This window comes from Acyrthosiphon pisum, chromosome X, assembly GCF_005508785.2.
Source record: "Acyrthosiphon pisum isolate AL4f chromosome X, pea_aphid_22Mar2018_4r6ur, whole genome shotgun sequence".
Lineage (NCBI taxonomy): Eukaryota > Metazoa > Arthropoda > Insecta > Hemiptera > Aphididae > Acyrthosiphon > Acyrthosiphon pisum.
Genome location: NC_042493.1, coordinates 61,760,394 through 61,785,736, shown reverse-complemented (window position 1 = coordinate 61,785,736; position 25,343 = coordinate 61,760,394). Strand labels below are relative to the sequence as shown.

The following is a 25,343-nucleotide window of genomic DNA, read 5'->3' as shown; positions in this document are numbered from 1 at the left end:
AGTAATGTATTTTAGAAAATATTTTTATAAAAGTTAGAACATAACTATATTAGATTCTGATCGGAGCGATGAAGCTAGTGGTTTTACAATGGTGTTTATTATTTTTTTTTTATCCTGTATACAAAATTTCTACCAGAAGGAGTGCTTTGATTTCAATATGTAGTACCTATCTTATCTTTTAGCAAATTGGATTAAGGTGGTACTTTAAGCAGGTCATTTTTTTATTTTCTCAATAGTTATTTAATGTCACGGGAAAAACCACCGACAAATTACAAAAAACCTCTAAAAATGGGATTTTAATTTCTAACGCTTTGTTTATCATCATAGACAATAAACAAAATAGAGAATATAAACCAAAAATATATTTCAATATTAATTCAACTTACGGGCTATAATAAATAATTACAATATAAAATATCCAGACTGACAAACCATCTCCGCTCAGAATCGTTTTCCTTTTACAATGATATTATATCATTGAATTCAAGTGTAATACAATCTATCATACATTGACCCACTTGTAACCTACTGTACAGTAGAGCAACGTCCACTTACCTGCTTTTTTAAATTTGTTTTGTACATATTATTATAATACCAATTAAGAACTCGAAAATTTTAAATCGTTTTATAAATATGGTATATTTATTTCATAAAGAGTAATTGGGTGGTGTGGAAGGCTTTGCCCCCCCCCCCACGGCTCTGTTTTCTGAAAATTATCTGGACCCTCCCCATAACAAATTCCTAAATACGCCACTGAATAGGTATAGGTACCTATAGGCTATAGAGAACCTATTTATATAGGTATACAATATACATATTATTTATATTATCTAGGCTTTCTAGGTACCTACCTATGTCGTATGTATGTTATTATTATTTTCTATATTCTATGAAGTTTTCAGAATATTTAGAATAATTTTATGCTACCTATTTAAACAGATAAGTGATAACCGATGGCCAGATATTCACACCATTTTACGTAGTACGTTCGTATTAAATTATGAGTTAATAGCAATTAACAAATAATACAATAGGTTATAATAACATAAAATGACGTACCAGCTACGTACTAAAAATTCCATTAACAAATTCAGGGCCGAACTGTACCAGTGGTTTACTGTCCCAGAAGATTGTAGTGTGCCGATTTCCTCGTTTGGTCGGGGGCCGGTGACAGGTCTTATTAACAACAAATATCTGGAATATCTCGTATACCGGTATACGGTATACATAAATATAAATACTAATATATTTAATACAATACCATTTAAAGCTGTTGCATCATAATTCTGTGGTGTAGAGCGTGGTAGGCAAGTGGGAACATAATTTTAGCGAATTTGGGGGAATATAATACAAGCTGTCGATAATGGTCTGTCTTCGTCACTTAAAATCAGTACCTATACCTATAAGCATAGAAAATATAGTACCTACCTATAAAATAATAATGTAATCACACTAATGGCTATACCTATGACTAATGTCAAAATATTATTAAACAGGAAACTGCGAACGTGCTTTTAGTAGGTATAGGTAGATACCCTTTAACGCTTTAAATAATAAAAGAAAATCGATTACGTTACCTATTTAACCAAGAACGCAAATAGAAGTTTTTATGCTATGATTGATGTCAGCAGAAAAACAAGTTAGGAAAAAAAGAGGTTGATTTTTAATATGTCTATAATATGATAAAACATTTTTCGTCACTTTTATTAAAATTATTATACTAATTGACATAAGTTTTAATATTTATTGCGTTTATTTTGAGTTTTACGTAAATATATATATAAAGAAATCAAGGAGAGAATTAAGCGGACTTGGTAGTCACGTCAATATGTCTTATTTTGTATCTTTACAAATAATAAATGCAGACAAGGTTAGTTTAAATTTTAAAAAATATTATGTTTTGGGGATCTTAAAAAAACAATTAACAATAATTAATAATAATGGACGAAATCTATGAGGTAAGACAGGACCTCAACCCTCTACCATATATAAGATATTAACGATATTAATATTAATATTATGATATAAATATTATAATATTATATGCATCTGGGAATCTGGAATCTGGGCAAAAGCTAGAGTAGAACTGTCATTATATATACTAACCAGTAACTATAGTCGGTACTTAGGTACCTATAAAATCCGTATATCGTCTTCGCTCAGATTAGTTTTTCGTATAAAATTTAAAATAAGTAGGTACTACAATTTACAGTCGAACAATTCAATAACGATCGTTCCACTCTAAAGTCGAAACATGCAATACATCAGTGAACAGTTTTTTCAATCTTAAATTCTATGTAAAATAATATACAGGACTTACTTTGCAAGCAAGTACAATCTAAAGCCGAAACCTGCAATACATCATTGACCAGTTTTTTTCAATCTTAAATTCTATGTAAAATAATATACAGGACTTATTTTGCAAGCAAGTACAAATACAAACATCAGTCATCGATATGGTACGGAGACAAATATCATTCTATAATTTGACCGGAACTTGTTAAAAAGCATTAACCGTTGTATTTCATTTTAGTAATTGCCACTTATTTATTCAGATGTGATTTTTCTTTTGTTGGAAAAACATGAAACACAATAAAAGCGTTTTGTTTCAGATTGATCAATACCTACTCAACAGTTTCATCTTTCATGTTTGCGTTGAAATTTGAAACGTGTAAATATTTCATTATTTAGGCGGTGCTCGACGTAATACGCGAACATAACAAAAGTTGTATATAAGTTGTTCGTGGTATATTCGTACAATATATAAATATATAATCATTAATCAAGGCTTTCAGGCTGATCCATTGATCCCTCTATTATGTATACCTAACGTAATAACGTATAATGCTATAATTCGCTGAAAAGTTTTCAGAGGACGTGGTTCTATCCTGCACAAAACAGTTATTTGTTATGTTATACATTTGAAAGACGGAGACAACGCATGCGGGTATAGCGCCCTCTTAAGGATTGGCTGTTTTGTTACATTTTGCTGCTCAACTCATATTATACCGAACTTGCGCATAAGTTTATTTCTTCAGTACCTTAACCTACCGCTATTATTCACACAATTAGTTTGAATTGCATGCGTGTAAATTAACACTAATGTAACGCATCCGTTTTGTGTACTATAAAATATCCACCCAAGCATTAAAAATATTTTAATCACAAAACTAGAGATCTCACGGGGTATACGACGTGTAGAGGGGCTTGTTTTCAGAAAACAGCGGTGGGTAGGGCAAAGTACAAGTACAATCGAAATAATATCGAGTTGCATATAGCCATGTTGGTAAGTATCTACGGGATTTTGCCGCGCAATAGGAATAAATGAAATATCTACTGAATGATAATATTATTATTGTCATTGGAGCACAATAGCACATAATAATATTGGTTTAGTGTAATAGTTCGGTGGGTATAATCGGCGGTAATATTGGTAAAATCGACAGACCGTGCCCACGGGACTCGCCGACTGCAACGACGAACGGACGCATATTTTTACCTACGCGCGCCGCCTTCGCTTGTTCGGCAAGTACGGCAATGCGGTGGTAATAAACCCGCAGCGGTAGCGGCGGACGGCGGTCGGTACTCGCGGTACACAGTACCTACGACGGACGCGCACGCACGAATCATGGCTAGATGATCGCGGGTAGGTGGGGATGGAAATCGTTTCTTCCGTGCCGGAACGTTTCGGTCGAGTCAAAAACGCCCCCGTGTAGTAGGGGGGGACGGGGTGGCGGGGCGTGGGATATGATAATAATTTTAGTCGTTTTCGTTTTCTCGCTACCACCGCAGTCCGGTCGTATTATCACTATTATTCACTGCGCGTCTGCGCGGCGGAAACACTACAAAAAAAAATAATACGCTTTCGCGCGACATAACGGGCGAGCGAGCGAGCGATATCGTTCGCTTTATCACTCTCTCTCTCTCTTTCCTCATGACTCGGATCTCTCTTCATCACCAACTGTTTACAATGCACATATTAAATAAATCATAATAATATTATCTCATCGATTCGTGAAACTCAAATATACATACACACACACTATTAATTTACTCGCAGCACGCACACACACAGTACAAGTCGTTTCGTGCAACATCGGTCCGGCGGTCTCGTCTTCCGCCGACGTCTAGCGCGCTCCAGCACTCGGCACTGTTATAATAGACAATAGTCAGCTGCAGCTGAGCAGCTCTCACTCGCCGAGCGCCCTATAGCACGTCGACCCTCGGGGGGGCATCGCGCGAGCAGCTCACTATCACAACCGCCGCAGCCGCCCAACCGTCGCACACCTCGCCCCGCGACCGTTGCGCGCGCGCGCGCACGAAACGTTACATTATTATTGTACGTGGGTACCTACCGTCGTCGTAACGCGACCGATCGTTGTCGACCGGATTTTCGGATACCGCCTCCCGACCGCCGACGGCCGACAGACGACAGTCGTCGCGTACTCGCGTGCACTCCACACACGTCGCTCGTACAATCGATATCGGTCGCCGAGCGCCGCTCATTTTCACCCCCTGGGTTTTCGGTTTTAACCCTATCGGCAGCCCCCCCTTACCCCCTCTGAACATTGCCGATTTTTTTTCGCACGCAACCGTCACCGATTATTATTTACCTATTATTACTATCATTATTATCGGTTAATTCACACGGGGCCGCACACACGCGCACGCACCAGCTATTGCAATAATAATTTATCATCGTTATCATCGTCCGGTAATAATATCATAATAATAGTGGTTTAATGTGATCGGATGTGGACCACGAAACGACGTCGTGGGATCTTCGGTGTTCTTATGGTGCATCAACAGCGTTGAACAGTCATCGTCGTCGTCGTCGTCATCGTCGTCGTCGTCGTCAAGCAGCAGAAGTTGCGAGAAAAGTCTCGAGCCATGGACCGGGCCGATGGATCGAGAAATTTCGCTGGCAACCCGGACATCTGTTCGCAGGTAAAGTCGTCGGTTTTTTTTCGTTCTCATTTCGTTCCGTCCGCGCGACCCGATAACGACTGCGCGCGCTGTAACGACGTTTATCCGTCAACCGAGCGATTGTCACTCAAAACGACCATAATAAACGCGTCTCTCGCGCATAGGTTTCCCTTGAACTAGCTAGGCAAACAGGTATCGCGGTCGATGCGCGTGACCTAGGCACGTATCGATACGACAGTGATGACTTACCTGCTCCGACTTTTTCCTGGTTTTGCTCAGTGCCTCAGACATACGTTGCCCGACGAGACATTTGGTTCGACAGAATAGATAGAAAATTTTTTGATCAGTGACCGGCTCTGTTCATAGTTTTTTTTTTCCGTTCTTCAAACGCACTTCCCGTGGAAGACATGAACGATTCTGGCTATCTGGTCCGCGATCTGGTAAGGTTCAATGACTCGGTGTGTTAGGACAGGCACCGAGCTTTATCTATTCTCCTCCGAAAGTCTTTCTTCAATCCGGTAGTGGTAGTGGTCTTGTAATTTTATTCTTCCTGGATGTTTGTGTTGTTGCCACCTGCCATCCCATCTATTTCTTTGGACTCGACAATTTAACCGTTTCGTACGATTGATCAGGAATTATGATGCTCAGTTCAGTATAGTTCCAACTATTGAATGACCTTCATTGGCATAATATTAGACTCTTGCTTAATGTGTTGTTTAAATAGTTAGCTAGGTTGAGAAACATACACCTTGTTATTATCATTCACCAATTTTGAAGTTATAGATTTCCTATTGATCTAAGTACCTACCCATCTATTTTACCCATAAAATTGCTTTATTAACTAATTTGGAATTTGGTTTTCTTCAAATGTTTACTTACTTACTGACAATATTAAGAAAATATCTATTTAGCTGTATTAAATCTTATGCACCTACCTATTATATTACCTATATACATCAAATAGGTAATGCTTTTATACTTTCATACTGATTGAACGTGCATTTTTATGGATTTAATAATATGTAGACATCATTGTTAAATCTAGATTTACTGATATCTAATCAAAAAATGATATTGTTGATTGGTACATCATTAGTCTTGTAGGTACATATTAAGTTTTTTATTCAAAATGTCAAAAAATTATATTCACTCGTACTGTATCTGATTAAATAATTTAAAAAATAATTTCAACTCCATTGTTAGATGTCTATGTACTATGTTTAACCAAGTTTTATAATGTACCTATCTATTATCTTTTAAGTAGGTAATTTTGATTCTAAATATTTAAAATAAAATGTAATTAGGTAAGTTAGCCAATTAGCATGCATCTAAAATAATATTCTATAATTTAGTATAAATTTGTACATTATTAAAAACCTACCTACATTTCTTTTTTGAGTATGAGACTAATTCATGAAATTTAAATTTCTACGTGGTTTATGAATTTGTTTTACCTACTCATAAAATCAATTACATTATGACATGCCCCACTTAAATAATTTCCGTTTTATTTTCTGTAGGTTCCAGTTTATTATTTTGTAAATAATTACTTAGAACTATTTAGCAACTATGTACCTACTTATGTTTACGGTCTTATGTCAAATTGTGTCAAATATAACACCTAGGAATAAAAGTTTTGCTTTTAAATTTATAAATAAAATTATTGATTTATAACTATAGCGTATTTAAAGTGTTTTAATTGCGCAACGAAGCATACAGACCTAAGTGTAATATAACATATCAACATAATATATCAAACTGTAACTATACCGTTTAAGAAATTTACATTTTAAACTAATTGAAACAATAAACTAGAACTTAGGTATAACTTATTAGTTCTGGATTGACAAATAGTTTTATTATTTAGTTACCTACCTACTTATTTTGTTAGACAAATAAATATAAATATGTCTTTAATTGTTTATTATTTATTAATTTTTATGTGGATTATTATTACTTTTATTTTGATAATTTTCAGTGGCGTGTATCAGAAAAAAAATAGTTTTGCTCAAATAATTTTAGGTGACCTAACCCTTATAATATTGTTAAATTAACATATAAAATGTCTTATTTTTCTTCTATCTATGCCCACCCATATTTAAGGTGATGCCTGAGCAACACTTAGACCCTATGTTACATGTCACTAATATTTGTTATCTGAAAATAATTATTTAGAACTCACAATTTAATTTGTAATTGGTATGAAATAACCAACAAATCAACATAGTAACAATTATGGTAGGTATTCAAGGTTAAAATATTTAATACTCGTGTAGGTACCTAACCAAATTTTTTATAGTAAATCTACTATTTGATATCACTTTAGATTATTAAGTAACTAATTAAGTAATTGTGTACTTATTTAAAGATATGTACTTACAACCTACCTATTTTTTTTTTTAACAAATATTAAATATTAATTTAAATTATTACTTAACTAAACACACTAATATATAAAAATCAAATTATTTGATTTAGTTCTTTTTCTTAGTGTCCTAAGAAGTAGCTTATCTATCTAGTGTGTAGCCTGTAGGAACTTAAAAAGATGTACGAACATTTTATATTTGATCAACAGCAATTTGTGTTAATTATATAAAATGTTAAATTTAAAATGTAAAGTACTTATAATTTAAAATCTAAATATATTATATACAAGTAAAAAATAAAAATATAGGTGTTATAGTTCTTTGTCACTATTATTCGGTTTATTCAAAAATATAAATTTGTTATAAAATAAAATAATGGTTTAATTTTGAATGTAGGTGTATTTTTTTTATACAAGGACAAAGAATTATGGTTTTATAAATTTGGTTTTATAAATAAGGACATAGATATTTGAATAAAAAGTATAGTTTTATCAATATTAGTATAACCTAACCTACTGCCATCAAGAATACACATTATTGTTTTTATTGTAATTGCCTGCGTTTGGATCATAGTTTTAATATCTTGATTATCATACTTAGGGGTTTTCATTATAAATATTAATTATTTACACTGTAAACACAAGGATAGGTAATTGAATATTTACACTGTCTACCCAATTAACCCAAACATAATATTATTTATTAATTTTAAATTTCTAAACTTCATTTATTTTTGATGTGTTCATTTTAATTGAGATCTCAATGTTATAACTAATAACAGAGTGTATGAATGATTGGGTATAACTTATAGGCATCTAGTCAGACATCTAGTTGATACATTTTTGGTATATAGGTACTATCTGTATAGTTTACTTAATTATTTTATTAACCTAATTCTCTTTATTGTTGTTTTTGTTTGTATGATTATTATCATTATATTATAGGTATTAGTTGGATATTGTTTTAATCCTTGAGTTGTAATTACCTAATATTGAACAAATTCCAAATTGTCGAGCAAATTGTGTATAGGTACCTATAATAATTATATATGTTTTAATTAAATAATTTCCATCTTCTATCATGTTATAATGTATGTTTGAATCAACTGCAATTATATTATAAATAGGTAAATTAATTTTTTGAAGTTTGTACTATCTAACCTACTGATGAAAAATATTCAAAAAAAATATATGTAATTCATTTTAGTAATTTCCGAGGTAATTTCTTATATTTTTAATATTGATGATTATAGATTAGTTTAATAAATCTCATTAAACATCATTTTTTTAATATATGTACATTTATTATATTAAGAGTTAGCATATTGATTGGCATTTGGCAGGAAAAAAATTATTTAGGTATCTACCTACTAGTTTTATTGTTACATTCTTATATTCTAAATTGATAGTCGTAAGATAGGTTATTTTTTTGTTTCAGAAAATCTAATTTAGGGTGTGAAACTTCCAATACCATCCTTGGTTATTGCGTATCTTATTGGACATATGGTTAGGGACTGATTAAAAGAAATTGAGTTCAACTTGGGATACTAATCCATGCGTTCAGATGTATGAGTACCAAACATAATTTACAAATATAGAGAAATCATTTTTAAATAAGGTCTTAAAATATAACTTAAATATTAGTATCGTGTAGACTGTTGTTACTATACTGTATAATTATAAACGTTTTGCACAATTATGTTTATTTAAAAAAATGTTAATAATTATATAACTATTATTACTGTTATTATTATTTGTCTTGATCACTTATCAAGGAAGAAATTTATTGATAAATACTTAAGGTTACAAGGGTTATATTATATCAATTAAGTTTATACCCTATGATAGAAGCAGAAACTTCGCAAGAATTACTTCATTATTCTTCAAAAAACTGTGATCTCATATTAAGTTAATACAGGCATGTCTTATTCATTATTTTATTTTTTAAGTGAAAGCGAGCATAAAGATGTATGATTATACAAATCACAGGTGGAAATCATTATTGGTCTTTTAATTTAAAAAATCAAAAAAATTATTTAAATGTTTAAAGAAAATTTAATTACATCACAAGTACTATTTTGGCAATGTGCTAAATGAGCTAATGCTGATGAGCTAATTGGAAATGTGCACATTGGATCTGAGTAATACAACAAATCAAAACAAATTTAAAACTTTTTTTATTTCTATAAAATGTGTAATTTAAGATCTTGAAATTAAAATAAACTGTCTTTTAAACTTAACAACTAGGTACCTTCATAAATGTTAAATATTTGTTGATAAATATTATAAAATGTATTAAAATGTATCACTACATTTTGAATAAATGTAATTATTCATAATATTCATGTGTGGAATGATCACTTCAAAATTTGAAAAATGTCACAACACAGAGCTCATCTCGCAATCACTTTTCAAATGCTTTAATTATTGGTTTTATAATTTTTTCGTTTTAAAATAAAATAAAAAACATTAATACAATTTATTTTTGACGAGATGAACAAAGTATGGACAAAACATTATTATCCAGTAGGTACCTATCTTATCAATGTATATATTGTTGGTGTTTTACTAGGGACGGCCTGGGAGAAAAATTTAGGCCGGCAGAATGTATTACCCAGGCTACATTTCCATGTCTACGTAATAGGCGTAACTATATGTGGGTTTTGGTGAGGGAGCTGATCATATGTTATAATATAACCCCTCCCCCCTAAAATATTTTTACAATTATTTATTTATCTTATATGTTAGAGGACCACAAAAAACCAATCCATAAATCAGTATCAACATTTTAGAGTGACCTTTAACCTCCTTTCAATTTCAAATGTCTATATACGTATTTAAAAGAAGACAACATTTTACAGTCATAGGATCACACACTAATTTTAAAAATTATAATTATTGAAGTTCAAATACCTATGCATTTGAATAATGCGCAATATTTGTTATTTTTAAACGCATCTTTATGACACTGTTTAAAACAAAATGAAAATTCGGGCTTCGATCCGACCTGAAAAAAGTCTTTCAGATTAAAAAAACTAGATTATGAATAAAATCTAAAGTTCGACACTCGACCCGCACTCGTGTGTTCGATGTATTCACATTTTCTCGGACGAAGCATAAGCAATAATAATAATAATGCGTTTATGCGTCCCAAAATATACTTATCTTAAATGAAAAGTTGTAGTTATTACTTATTAGTAATAAATAGCTTATTGTATTAAGCGCGTTTGGTTACTACATTTTAGAGTTGTGTTATTTTGATATAAATATTTTATATTCATGAATGTATAACATATTGTTATATATTATATTTATATTTATGAATTGTTACGACTAACGTCCAGTTACCTAATAAAAATTTTGACATAACACTGTCGTAATGTGTTTCAAATGAAACATAATTATTTTTCAATTCCTTTTACGGTATTGCCGTATTTTTTGGTTTTGTTCAGAAGTTCCGTTTTATATCCAGGTTTACGAAACAGAAGTGTTTATTGTGACGTGTATCAGTGGACAAAACGTTATTAAATTATTTTATTCGTTGAAATAGGTACTATTAGACCCATTTAGTTGGGTTGTCAATGAATTCTAAATTTCATAGCATTTATTTACTCATTTAATTTATAATAATTAATTTCTATAAAAAAAACGTATTTAATAATTATAAATATAATTCATTTTCGGGTTTTGAACTTATTGACAACACTAATTAATTTGTTTTAACCAATTATCTTCCAATTTAACATTAGTAAATAGATATATATCTTAACAATTTAACAATGCTTTATTATTTCTGTACAATTTTTGCTTAATCATTGTTTGAACATATTATATCAAGTACTTTTGATTTAGTTATCTTTAAATTATACATCTTCAAACATCTGTAGGTCTGAAAAAAATACGAACTACTTTTTAAAGCCATAAGCGTTTTTTTGAGTAAAATTTGTCTTGCATAACATAGATTTATGTTACATTAATGTTATTAAATAAACAAGTAGGAGTATACCTACTCTTATAGTTAGAAGGCGTTGGCAATGGAAGTAGTTATGTGGGGGCACATGCGGTCTACCACACCTGTCTGTCCATTGATATAATATTATGGTCTTAGGATGTATGAAATTAATCACAAGGAATTTATAATAATATAAAGACATTTTTTTCACTCACCGATTAAAAATACATATTATATCGATAGATCTACATATCTACTTGTATTTATCCGTCAGTGGTGTTAAATGGTGAACATCAGACGATGGACAATAGGGGTAGACACATTTTCAGAATGACAATTAACTGCCGTTCGTTTAAGGACATATCAACTGTGTACGAACTAAGGTCAATAGAAAATAACATAGCAGATGTTACCATATGTCATTGTTATTGAATCGGCATAAATGTATTTCCGATTTATATTTTTGTATTTGTTTTTCGACAATTTGTTTTAATAAATATCATTTATATTACCTATCTATCGGCTATCGCACCTATTAATTATTTTGTAAGTAATTTTTCGTTTTAGGTTCATGATAATAATATTATTATGTACTCGTTCTCATTGAGGTCAAAGAGTAGGATGAATTGTTTTCAAGTCTACGAATTATTATTAGGTAATAAGGCCAATGAAAAGGTATGTCAATTTGAGACATTAAATGTATAAAGCTATATTAAGGTGAACGTTTATTAGTAAAAAATAATTAGAAAATTAGTGTTAAACCTTGTATTATATTAATTTCAAACTTCTGAAATTCATATTTTAACAATAAATTTAACTAAGTAGTGCGATTTTTACGTACATATTATTTATTATGTAGGTATTAACAACTAATTATAAATTATCTATTTTACTATAATATGCTAATATAATATAATTAACTATTTAACGGGTATATGTCATTTGAAGTATTCCGTTCATATTTGATATTCTCATATTGTTGTATTTATAGTCAAAGTAGTCCATAGTTTATTTATGAAATGGAATGTATTGGAATTGATTGAAAATCGTTATATGTTTTTCTTAGTGAAAAAGAAAATATCGTTTTTCCATCTAATCATTTAGTTTTTGTTCTCAAAATATGTATTAATGTTTATGTAACAATGATACGAAGAACATTTCAACATTTTATTATTATCAAGCTGCTACCTATTACAATTACATAAGAAATTGAGCTTTTCTAAAAATAACAAAAATATACCTCTAACAGGTTATATAATAATGTAAAATTAACTACCTAATGTAATAATTAGTTTATTTAATGTAATTCTTTTATATTAAGAAGATATCCGTCAGCGCACTATTTGTTTTCTCTCTCTGGCCCACGCGCAACATAGACAAAAGTAAACGCATTTACACATGTTTTTAAGTAATCTTAGAGTAAAATCACCCATTACAAAAAAAGATGGAGAATAATATTTTTGAGGGAATGTCATATCGATTTGTTTAAATATTGTCTCAAAACAATTTAAACATCATTTAAATGTACATTTTTTTGTTTATTTTGAAAGTCGAATACAAAGTCAAATTACAATAAAATATAAAATCGATTTGTCATTCCCTCAAAAATATTATTTTCTATCTTTTTTGTAATGGATGATTTTATTCTAAGATAAGTAAAAATGATTCTGCGTTAATGCGTTTTGTCTCTGCTGCGCGTGGGCCAGAGAGAGAAAACATAATATAGTGCGCTGACATCCTCTTAAAAAAGAAATTTTGTACGAAACTGTAATATGTAATATGTTAGTGGTCAATTGCAATTTTTCCCATTTATTTAATTAATTTAAGAGTTTAACATTTAATATATGTATTGCTTTCAATTTACTACTGCCCACAAACTTGTGTTTTCATATAGGTCTAGGTGAGTAAATTATGTATTGCATGTTATTATATTGTTCTTCTTATAATGGACTGGTTTTTCACACGTTAATTTTAAAAGATATTAATTCATCGTACAAACGTACAATTATTGTAAAACTTTGATTTTGGCTTATCTAACCTACATTAATTAACATTTCTTAATTCTCGAACATTTTATATCATTTTATACGTTTCAGTAGGTAAATTTCAACGTTTTGTGATTACTTACGATCAGGCGTTGTTTATTTTCAGTAATTTATCGTTGTGTTTAGAACGTTAATATGTCATCTCGTGGAACCGGCTTTAGTGCAGCGGCTATTCAGAGTTTAGAATATTAGATTCTAGTTTTTTAGTTTGGAGTGTTAATATTGTAAACAAAAATTTGGTGTTGTTACTAAATTTTTTTTAGTCTAATACCATAGAAAATGTTAACTTTAAATAACAAAATGTGTATAAATAAATTATAATTTTATAATATTATTTCTATGCATCATACGCAATAAGCGTCATAATTTATAGCAAGTAGGTACCTACTAGTAAATGTATAAATGTTTGCTGTAGTACGAACTACGAGCGCATGACTCATTTCTGAGATAATACGCACATTCATTTAACCGTGGAGTTTGTTAAATGAGCATACACTTAATATTTTAAAATGTCGAACTTAAAAGTGTAAATATCTAATATAGTAATATATAACTATAAAACATTATACATAGGTACCTATTATTTGTTTTAACATCGTGTTGATTTTATACAAAAGTTTATTTTATTTTGATTTTAAAAATAGATCTTTTCGATTTGTTTATGTAATATTATAAAATCAATTGTTATGAGCTTGGACATATTATTAAGTATTGAACTCGTTTTCAATAATCTCACACAATTAAATGGGTTTTTTTAAAAATAATATTTTATTACAATACGGAAGTGTCCTTATAGTAAACACATTATACGAGTATTATAGCAGGGATAAAATATTTATATAATATATAATTTGATGAATCTTTGACTATACACATCATTCGGCTTAAAGTTAAATGGGTAATATTTTTTGTATATTTGGTATTGTACCTAGTATAGGTATAGAAAATAAATACATGTGACGGACATGAAAGGATGGAATTTTATTATTTTAAAATTAATCTGTATTAGTAGTTGGGAAGCTTCCATTAATAAGATGTCCGTGAAAGGTTAAATTAGCTTCAAGCCTTCCATAAACGTATGTATTCAACCTAAGCCAGTTCATAACTTGTAAATAGTCATGAGTTGGGTGATCGTCTTTTTAATTTAAACGCTGCAAATTTAAGGAACGCGTTATATATTTTGATTCATACCGCAAGAAGTAACCGAATTCTACATAACGCCTACATACTGCAAAATAGACATCCAAAAAGGCACAATATAAAGATTTTATAGAAGTCACTAGATTAAATTCATTACTAATTATACTTCTCGTAAAATCTATAGTTTTTAATGCATTACAACACATTTTGTTCAAACGAGCTTTAATTTAATTTTCAATGTTTGATCAGTAATTGGTTGTATAATTGTAATTTTTTTCATTAGCATCTTAAGAAGTAGAAAACTTAACAAGTTTTATTCAGAATTTTTTTAAACGTAAATTGATCATGGTCCAGATATGAAATTTATTGAATTTTTCGAACCGCGGAAAACAGGAAGTAATATGTACCATGTTTATGAATTATGAGGGAACTCGTTTATATAAATATCTTGATATTTTACAGGTAAACACTAAACTGAGTTCTACTTGGAATTGTTTTATGAGTGCAATAAAATATATTACGTAAAAAAGAAATAATAATGCACCACTATCTTGCGCGGAAGTGTGTTTATCTAGACGAGTGCCTAACACCAGGTTTCTGTATCTTAATTATGTTTACATATAATTATAATTTATAGTAATTAGTAGGTACCGAAATAAGTACAGATTACTCCATATATCAGGGTCTCCGATCTTTTTTTACGGCGGGCCAAATTTGAGATACGCTTTGGAAACGCCGCCAATATTTTTATGTATAACTATTATAAGATAGATTATAAGCTTTTATGAATAACATCAAAACAAAAAATAATAAATTAATTTAATTTAATTAATTCAATAAATTAAATACAATGAAAACTAAATGAGAATAATATATTAAATATATAATATACCATCGTATACGATTTCTGAAAACATATTTGAATTCATCATAAAATAACTTTTTCACTTTTAAATTCTAAGCGGAGCAATGAATTTATTGATTTTACAATGATGTGTTTTTTATTTGTTTTTTTTATTGTGTCTCACATCACCTTTTAAAAAAGTAAAAATGCTTAGATTTTCTTAGACTTTTCTGATAGGAAAGTGAATCTAGTTAGTATTTTGGGGAGTCAAAAGTAAACATTCCCCAGTAGTTTTCAAAAGTGCCGTGAAAAACAAAAGAATAATTAAGGAAAAACGGGAATTTTTACACAAAATCGATTTTGGTTTTTGGTGTAACTCTAAAACAAATTACCGTAGATACATGAAATGTTCATTATTTATATTAGCATTTTCCATACACCGTAGAATTTTGAAAATATTTTAACTTATGTTGAGCTATTTATAGGCATATGAAATTTTCGATTTTTATTAGGTTTTTTTTATTATGTCGATAAAAATGTTTCGTTCGGTTCAATACAGTGACTCTCTAGACACCTAATGTACACAGAGCATTACCCATTTACCCCCTTACATAGTAATAACTCCCTTAAAAATTTAAATATCAATAAAAACCTACTTAAGACTCTAGATAATATTCTTGTCTTAAATTTAACCTGGTTTAATATTGAAACCAACAACACAAAACAGATTCTTTGGAACGTAAATTTGCTATGTTGCATACTTGTAAGACGGAGACCATACTAACAGCAACATAGGTATTAATAACTACTCATAAACTTATAACATTTTAATTTTTTTTTTTGATTATTTATCCATTGATTTAAAAATAGATTATGAAGTACTATGAAGTACTTGGAACTACCCAAAGAAAAATAGTAAAAGTAAAAACTATTCATACATTTTATTACAATTTACAACCACCTAAATTATTTTTTACAATACCTAGATAAAAATGTATCAGAAGCGATGGAAGATAGAAATAACTTTAAATATTATTTTAATGTATTTCTGATGTCAGTACTGATTTCCTTTATGTGTATAATATCTGTGTGGTTTAATTTTGAGCTATTATAAAAATATTGTTGATGTTAGAAGGTAAATATATTTGTAAAGCCATAGCTAATTTTTTTTAATAATAAACTAAGTAACATTCTAAGTATTATCATTTATTTGTCCTAATTTTAAAATAATACATTTTATTACATATTTTACTGTAGGTATCTTATCCTCAAATGATAATTGTTGCTAAATATTATAAATACCTTTTAGCTTAATAGTATGATGCTGATAAACAAAGAATTATATTGAATTTAAGTTTCATATTAATTTCAATTTCAAACTAATCGGTTTTATTATTTTTATATTTCCATACTTCAATTTAATGTTTCTAGTTGAAGTGATGGTTATTGCTTATAGTTATTTGTGTACCTAATGATTGAACATTATTGTTTTTTTTTTTACAGGCCAAGCAAAGAGCTACGATAAAATGGCTTCTGTCAAAGGCGTACAATAATAGAATTCCAGAAAATGTTATTGAGCCATTTTATAAAGACCATGATGTAAGTAGTAATCTTATGTCATGTGTATTTTTAATTTATATTTTTTAAATGTTAATATTAATTTAATAAATATATTATTTTTATATAGAATCAAGAACATCTAAAACCACCTTTGGTCCATTCTTTAGCTAATGCTGAACTTTATTGTCTGGCATTAGGAAATATATATTCTGATCCAAATTATCACAATCTTAATCACTGGGGAGTTATCCAAGCTTTAAATAAAAAGGGTGTAACTGTGAATGATCCATCAGTAACAGAGACCGTTTTAATTCAAACAACACCTTTAAAACTTGTAAGTTTTTGTTAGAATTACTTAAATACTGTTTGTTAGCTATTGATAAATTATATATTAATATATTATGAGCATTCAATGCTAATATATATTTTTTTTTTGATAACAGAATATTGAGTAATCTTTTGGTAGTTTAATGAAATTAATTTAACTGAAAGTTATGATATTTGTCAACTATTATTTTTTTTTTAAATTTAAGTTAATAATATTATATTTCAATGTTATTATTTTGTACAGAGTGCTCACATGGCAATAATGGAAGCTGTTATGACATTGTATGCAAAAGAAGTAGCAACACCTAATCGTGTGATGGCTGCTATACAAAGACTGAATCATGTTCCTCATAGAACCACTATTGTAATGCCTGAGGATAACGAAAAAGCTATTTTATTATGGGTTAATCGTACTGTTGAGGCTTTAAAACATCGAATATCAAGTTCACAAACGGTTAGTATTTCTTCAATACTTAGGTATTCAATATTATTTGTTTTAAATTTATTGAATTTTGGTATATAACCTAGGAGAATTCGTCTGTACCCGACATTTCCCCCGTGAATGATTTTCATGAAATCAGTGATGGTGCAGCTATAGCAGCGTTGATATCTTTTTATTGTCCTGATGAATTGCCTTGGCAGTATATTACTGTATCTAAAGCACCAACATCTACAGACTGTATAAAAAATTTCAGTGTTATAAATGATTTTTGCGATCACAGTCTGCCTTTTAGCATATTTCACATGAGGCCACAAGATGTATATTATATAAGAGGGTATTACTAATATGATTATAATTGTATTATGTTTACTATAAATACTTATGTCTGTAATTTTATAGGTCTATGAAAACAAATTTAATCGCATTTTTTGCTGATTTGTTCAATGTTTTGGAAATACATCCAGCTAAATGTGTCAGTTTCAATCAGGGTAGAAACGATTTGGCAGACGGTAATTTAAATTTTTTAATTTTATTTGTGCAAATTATTATTTTGTGGACGTGGAATTACAATACTATCTTCTAATAATTGTTTTGCTTATGAATGGCTGAAGTGTGAATATATTATAATAAAGCAGAACAATTTATTAAAAACCATTCCACACACATTTTCATATCAACCACCAGCAGCATTTTCATATATTTTTTTTTCTACCATTTACAATATTTTTATGCTTATCTATATATGCTGAAAACTAGAAGTATAATTTAATTCTATTTGAGATAATTTTAAAAAATGAAACTTAGTATTCGCTTGTCTATACAATTTATGATAAAAAATGTTTTTCTTCAAATTTTAATATGCAGCATTACAAACAAAAATGTATATAACGACCCGAACACTCTGAATAACAACATTTTTAAAAGTTAGGATTATTTAAAAAAATATATATTTTAGTTAAAAACTATATTATGTTGTATAAAAATATTAACCATATTATGCAGCGAAAATTATATAAAATATAAAATACAATTTTACATTTAATATGGTTCAATTCAAAGCAAATTTTCAAGCAATGTTAGTTAAGTTTTACACGATAAGTTTTTGCAATTAATATTTATCTCATTAAAAAGTTATTAAATTGAATTACACGTCCACAGTTTATGTATTGTTTTTATTGTTTTTATTCATAAATCAGTATTTATTTATTGTGATTTTTAGCTAAACTTAAAATTCTTATTAGGTACAGTTATTAAATTGGAAAGGATAGGTTAAAATATCAAAAACTTTTTACCATTTAAAATAAAATACTCTACAAAAATGAAATAAAATTGTTTGATCCAATAAATTAAATAAATTGTTTATACAATCAAATATATATGCAAATGTTTTTAAGATAGATAATATGTATATATATATATTTAAAATACTTTGATTTTTGCATGATTGTCATTCTAACTTTAAGTTTATGATTGAACGAATGTATATTATTTTAACATTTTTAACTTTTTTAACCAAAAAATAATACATTATACAAGTATTATAAATTAAATAGTACAAAAAAGGGGGTTATATAAATAAGTTTGACAAAAAAGATTCAAACCATTATAGAATTTTTTTGCTTGTGGTGATAGCATATCCGAGAAATAGCCACGGAGTAGCGCATAAACGTTTGTTACCTCAAGCAATTTCTGTTATACCGGATCTCCGCAGTAATTTGGATTCACATTCAACAGGGTTTACAGGTATCTGAATAATATTCGAGTTGGTTATGAGTTTATTTTTGTTTGTGTGTGTTTTTTATATCAATGCCTCTAAAATTCAATGATCACTGCATAGCTTTGTTTGTGTTTTTTCACCTTTTTTTTTGTTATGTTGAATTTTAGATCTTTTTCAAAGATCAAATTTGGATAATATTAATGCCTTATTACAATTTTCGATAATGTCAATGTGTGTTTATTATTAACTGTTTGCTAATGTTTGCAATAATTAATGTGTAACGGAATAAACAATAATAAAAATAGAATTTAATTGAAGGTTTCAAATATTTTTTATATTATATGCATGTTACCCTGTGAAGTTTATGTATGGCATTTTGATTTTTGGTGAATGTTAAATTAATAAATATATTGGTCATATTTATTTTGGAAAAAAAAAATATGTAATTTTCTTTAATAGATTATATTTATTCATTGTTTTTTATTAGTTTTATAGAACATTTTTTATGAATATTTTGTACTTATTTATTTTTTCAAATTTAGTTAGTTAAAATATTTATAAACAATTAAACAAATACTTATCAATACCCAACTTTACTTGAATATAAAGTTATAAATTACATTGTTTAAAAAAGTTAAATAATAATTTCCTTTTTAAAGTATTTGTTGTTAAATATTACATTTTCTTTTTATAAGTGTAAAATATATTTTATCTTATTTCAATTTTTAAATGGGCACCTATAAAATTAATGTTAATAAAGAAATTAAAGTTTTTAAATTTTTAATAGAAACAAAAATCTGTTTGTTTTTTCTAATTCATATCTAGCGAGTATATTTAAATAAATTAGCTTGTGTGCTCCTTTATATTGCTCAAGTCATATACCATAAATAATTAATTCCTTTAGAAGGTAAATTATTAGAATAATATCAATATTAAATTAGAAAATAACACTTAAAATACTAAAAATATTTTCATAGATAGAGATAAAATTATAACTTGATTCATTAAATGAACAATTTATTACAATATAAACATTTTATCAAAAGTCAATCGTTAAAATTATAAGTTATATTTCTTGTTTTGTTTATGATGTACTTATATTATAATCCTTATGTAGCTAAATGTCGTTAAGTTATATGTATACATATTGTTTATTTCTTATTTAATTTTAACACTTAAATATTATAGTTGCAACTATTTATGTAGTATTTTGTCTGTAGGCATGGCACATAACAATTCTGTGAAAAAAGTTTCAAATACATTAACACCTCAACCGCCACAAGACGGAAAAAAGACTACCCGGTATTTAAAGAATTTTGAAAAAATATTTTATACAATTTGTTTTAATACTTTTGAGTTTCTAGATGTAACGGTGAAGAACAATTTGTCGTTCATCGTAATCGTTCTGTTCTCACGCTAAATTCAATGTTAAATCCCAGTAATGGTGATGCTAATAATGATGTAGCAGCAGGTAAACCAACACACTGGGAAGACACAAGAAAACAATCTTATGCTGGTCGACGTTCAAGAAGGAATTCATTTTCTGAAGATTCACAAGTATGTTTCTCCAATAAACTAATTTATAACCTTGAAACTAAAAATTAAATTTGTATTTTAATTTAAATTAGTTAACGGTTGAAAATTTTGGTGGATCACAAGATAATCTACATTTCCTTGGTCGAAATCCAGACAAAGAACCGGCGATACACATTGCACGAAAAGATAGCATCAGCAAAGTAACTAATTCTCATTCTCAAGAAAATGATAGTTCTGGTGTTCATAATCTATTACAACACTCCAATACTAGTCCTGGTACTTTCATATTAACGAACTAGGTCTATGAAATGATACTAAAAAAATTCCACATTTTAGCAATGTCGAGAGTTTCTAGTGATGCATCAAACAATAGCCAAGGACTTCAACGGATGTTGTATGATAGTTTTGACGATGTAGAATCTGTTGTCCAACCACCTATGCCTACGCTTAAACGAAGTTTGTCATATGTTGATACTACTACACAACCCGTGAATCCATCCAGTACAACTACATGGTTACAACAAAGTTCTTCATCTGCTGCTCACAGTGATCATGGTAATGCTAATAAACTATTTAGTCTTACAAAAATTATTGTCATACATACATATTTGTTATTAAAAATAGAGAAATTAATTTAATATAATTATAATTTATAGGAGATGATTCTGAAAGTGACGGTTCTGTTATGAGTTCACAATTGCTCAATATAAAATTAAAATTAGAAGAAAAAAGGCGACAGATTGAAAACGACAAACGTAAAATGGAATCTCTTATGAATCGACAAAGACAACAAGTAGGAAAAGCTGCATTCTTCCAAGCTGTCACAAGGGTAATTTTTAAAAGTTTACATATTTTTTGATAAAAATATTAAAATGTAATGTTTGGTTTTTAAGAGTAAAAATGGTGGTAGAAATTTACAAAGTCCTGATTCAAATTATAGCAGAATGATGTTTAATGACGGTAATATTTCACCATCTTCTGTTAAAACTGCTCAGCAGTCTTTTTCATTTCAGGTATTTGTTTAAAGTTTTGTTATTTTAATATTTAAGTATAATTTAGTATATATCACTGATAAATCATTTGTTATAAAAGGATAATGGGATGGAAAGTAAATGGTCTGATCGTATGAGTCAGTACACAGATGATCGTAAAACACCCGATTTAGATCACATAAATACAGAAGATTACAATACCTTATCCAAGTAAATATCATTAATTATTTACATTATATGGTTTATTTTTAATCACACATATGTAAATATATTAATTGTAATTTATAAATTTGTTGAAACAATTCAGAATGCATTCGAATTATCAAGAAATTCAAGCAGACCTGCAATGTTTAGCTAATCAACAAAACCAAATGCAACATAACAGTTTACAGTCAGAAATGATGCAGCATTATCCTGGTATCCAGTCATTGCAACAAGTTTATCAAAACACTCATTCCATTCACCAACCTCAAAATTACTTGATCAACCGCCAACAAAGTAATAACTGTGTAATGCCCAATGGACAAATGATTCAACACATGGATCATAACAACACTGATAATAATCAACAATGGCACAGTCTTATGAATCACAATCAACCACCCATGCCAGCGTTTAACAATTATAATCAACCACAACATACACAATACCAAAATCAGCAAGGTTATGTTAATCAAAGACCAGTTTCGTCTAACACACTACCAAATCCAAATGTATACTCTCCAGCGGACAACCATTATTTGCCACAAGATCCATATGAGCAAATAATGCCACCTAACAAGGAAACACAATCCCAACATTTTTTCTTACACAACAACCAACAACAACCTCAACAGCAACAGCAACAGCAACAACAAAAATTCAGAAAAAGTTGGGACATTTCATCATCACCACAGACACATACATTTGCTCAAGAATCTCAAAACATTTGGAATGGCAGGTAAAATATTTCATAATTTAGTTAAATCGTATAGGCTATTTGAAATATAATATTAACTGATAATTTAATTGTTTTCAGTCGCACAATACCAAAATCTTCACAACCATCGTCATTGAGTGGGTCGCCACGTCAAAAGTCTGAATTTGCTCTGTTAAATAGGTCTGGTGTTAAGACTAGTCCTTCATCACCAGTTCCTCCTCCTCGTCGTAATTCCAATCATGTAGTAAGCCATTCTCAAATGCCAACTCCATCTATTGACGATATGCAACCTCAAAGCATTTCATTCATTGGTATGTTTGTAATATATATATCACGTGTCAGTAGGTATGCATCAAAACTATATCGTTTGAATTTACTTTTGATTTTAGGCAACGATGCTAACAAGTCAGATCTTGACCTTTCCGAAAGCCTGAATAGAATTCAAATAACGTCTGGACATAGAACGTACAGAATACCATCTCCTACACGAACACACATGCCAATTAATCGAAATTCTTTCAACGACAATAATACCTCTATATCCAACACTAGTCAAGATACATCTGCAAACACATCGGATAAAGGTTTTTATGTCTCATTTGAAGATGAAGAAACACCTAAGCGACCCAAACCTCCATTGAGAATGAAAAAAATTGTATCAAAAGTATGTATTTATTTTACTTTTGTAATCGAACAAATATATTAAATTTGTTTTATAAATGTATTTGGCTTACAGGAAAGGAATTTGACTCAAGTATTAAACAATTCTGTGTCACTAAACAACTTGGATATTTCTCCCAGACATTTTAATTCTTCAACAATTGCCAAGTCAAAAGAATTTTCTACTCCAGTTAAATCTGCCTCTGAATCTGCAGTATTGCAGAGCTCAAATAGCAAAATTAATCGTTCCAAAACTTCACCTTCTACTGGAGTTGAGCTCATTATTGAAAACCAAAATCCAGACCCTGTATGTATAAAGTTTTTAAAATTGTCCTTTGTTTTATATGTTATTAATTTATGTTATATTAAGGTGGCCATTGATGAGATGGAAAAGAAGAAAGAAAGAATTCTTTTATTGTCGTTACAGCGGAGACAGCAACAAGAAGAAATTAAGAATAAAAAAGAAATTGAAGCACAGAAAAGAAAAGAAAAAGAGAAAGAAAAAGAAGAAATGAAACTGCGTAAAAAAGAAGAAGAAAAACAGAGAAGGGCCGTGATATTAGAACAATATAGGATTAAAAAAACTATTGAAGAAGCTGAAAGAGAAGTAAGTAGCTAGAAAAAATATAGTTGTAATTTATCAATATAAATACTTTTTTTACATAATTTATTACTTTTGATTATTTTAATTTTTAAGGGGAAAACTGTTGATAAAGAACTTTTGAACTCATTGAAAATCAACAACAATCATACTATGGGTGGCCCTCCAAGGTTACGAAGTAAAATGCAGAGTGGACGGCCCCGACCAAAAACTATACACGTTGATCGAAGTGATACTCCGGATGGAACGATGACACCATCTCGAGGCAAAAAAGGTTCAATCACAAATCTTGCTAGTGAGTATTATTATTATTGTTTTTTATAACTTTTTATAACAACACTTTCTGTATTCTCACGCTTGATGTTGTTTGATGTTTTTTTTATTTAATCTTTATTTGGTTTTTGTGTTGAACACTACTAAACTAAAAATGTTATTTTGTGCACGTAGCATTGAACTCACAAATTAGACGAGATTATTATCGAGGATCACAAGACTGCTTAGCCGAAACGCGGCGAACGTCAACATCCTCTCTTTACTCAGGTATGTTAGTTTCAAATGTTCCTGATCCAAAATTACAATTTAGATTGCATCTGTTTGATGCTCATTAGTATTTCCCCCAACTTTTATTTCTTGTTTAGACTTGACTGATGAAGGGAAACTCAATACTCCAAGAAATTTGGATCGTCATGGATCTTACAAAAATTCTAGAGGTTAGTAATTTTTAGTATTGTCCAATGTGTGTAGACAGATTTGTTTTTTTTAGTTATATATATATATCTTAGTCGTCTATAGTTTTGCTTGCTAACTGTATATTTTGCTCGTATAGCAATGTTAATTACAAGACTTGTGTGTATGTGTGGCATTATGCTTGTTTAAGCATACTGTATCATAAGTATTTTAATTATTATTGTTGGGATCATTTAGAGTTGAGCTTTCAAATTTAAATTGTATAACTTTAATGCGAGAAACAACTTAATTTTATTATGATTAATTTAATGTTTTGGGATTAGAATTCAATTTGTCTCAATTTAAAAGACAACTAGTTATTAAATTTAGTTTTTATATTTTAACTTAATGATGAATTTTTTATTTTATTCTAAAATCTAGAGAGTTCTGATATACTGCAAGGATCCTCGGATAAACATTTTTATTAATTTTTCTGTATAGAAATGTCCTTGCTGTAGTTTTAGGATGTAGTACTTGTTTTACAAAATGTTGGTAGCATGTTTGGCGAACGTTTTTACAGATTCTTCTTTGGACAGAACAAAGCGTAAAACAAATTTTGGATACTACAATAGTGCACCTCGTAAATCCAGT

The 25,343-nt window shown here is 29.2% G+C and overlaps 1 protein-coding gene across 3 annotated transcripts in view; it reads left to right on the top strand.

The window, feature by feature from the left end:
- The first annotated feature begins 3,947 nt into the window (after positions 1 to 3,947).
- LOC100168054 (patronin) overlaps positions 3,948 to 25,343 on the top strand; it is a 21,844-nt gene continuing 448 nt past the window's right edge. Inside the window, exons 1-23 of one of the 3 annotated variants that reach the window (XM_001947323.5) lie at positions 3,948 to 4,947; positions 16,776 to 16,871; positions 16,960 to 17,166; positions 17,404 to 17,613; positions 17,688 to 17,935; positions 18,001 to 18,110; positions 19,234 to 19,344; positions 20,539 to 20,620; positions 20,683 to 20,875; positions 20,947 to 21,130; positions 21,191 to 21,409; positions 21,511 to 21,683; positions 21,748 to 21,867; positions 21,947 to 22,056; positions 22,154 to 22,786; positions 22,865 to 23,076; positions 23,155 to 23,429; positions 23,502 to 23,732; positions 23,796 to 24,032; positions 24,123 to 24,321; positions 24,474 to 24,566; positions 24,665 to 24,736; positions 25,273 to 25,343. In XM_001947323.5, coding sequence (XP_001947358.2) covers positions 4,891 to 4,947; positions 16,776 to 16,871; positions 16,960 to 17,166; positions 17,404 to 17,613; positions 17,688 to 17,935; positions 18,001 to 18,110; positions 19,234 to 19,344; positions 20,539 to 20,620; positions 20,683 to 20,875; positions 20,947 to 21,130; positions 21,191 to 21,409; positions 21,511 to 21,683; positions 21,748 to 21,867; positions 21,947 to 22,056; positions 22,154 to 22,786; positions 22,865 to 23,076; positions 23,155 to 23,429; positions 23,502 to 23,732; positions 23,796 to 24,032; positions 24,123 to 24,321; positions 24,474 to 24,566; positions 24,665 to 24,736; positions 25,273 to 25,343 — 4,143 coding nt within the window. In that variant the 5' untranslated portion in view covers positions 3,948 to 4,890. Of the gene's footprint in view, positions 4,948 to 4,978; positions 5,367 to 16,775; positions 16,872 to 16,959; positions 17,167 to 17,403; positions 17,614 to 17,687; positions 17,936 to 18,000; positions 18,111 to 19,233; positions 19,345 to 20,538; positions 20,621 to 20,682; positions 20,876 to 20,946; positions 21,131 to 21,190; positions 21,410 to 21,510; positions 21,684 to 21,747; positions 21,868 to 21,946; positions 22,057 to 22,153; positions 22,787 to 22,864; positions 23,077 to 23,154; positions 23,430 to 23,501; positions 23,733 to 23,795; positions 24,033 to 24,122; positions 24,322 to 24,473; positions 24,567 to 24,664; positions 24,737 to 25,272 lie in introns of those variants that run through there. The other 2 variants (XM_029487997.1, XM_016807894.2) reach the window with 2 other exon arrangements.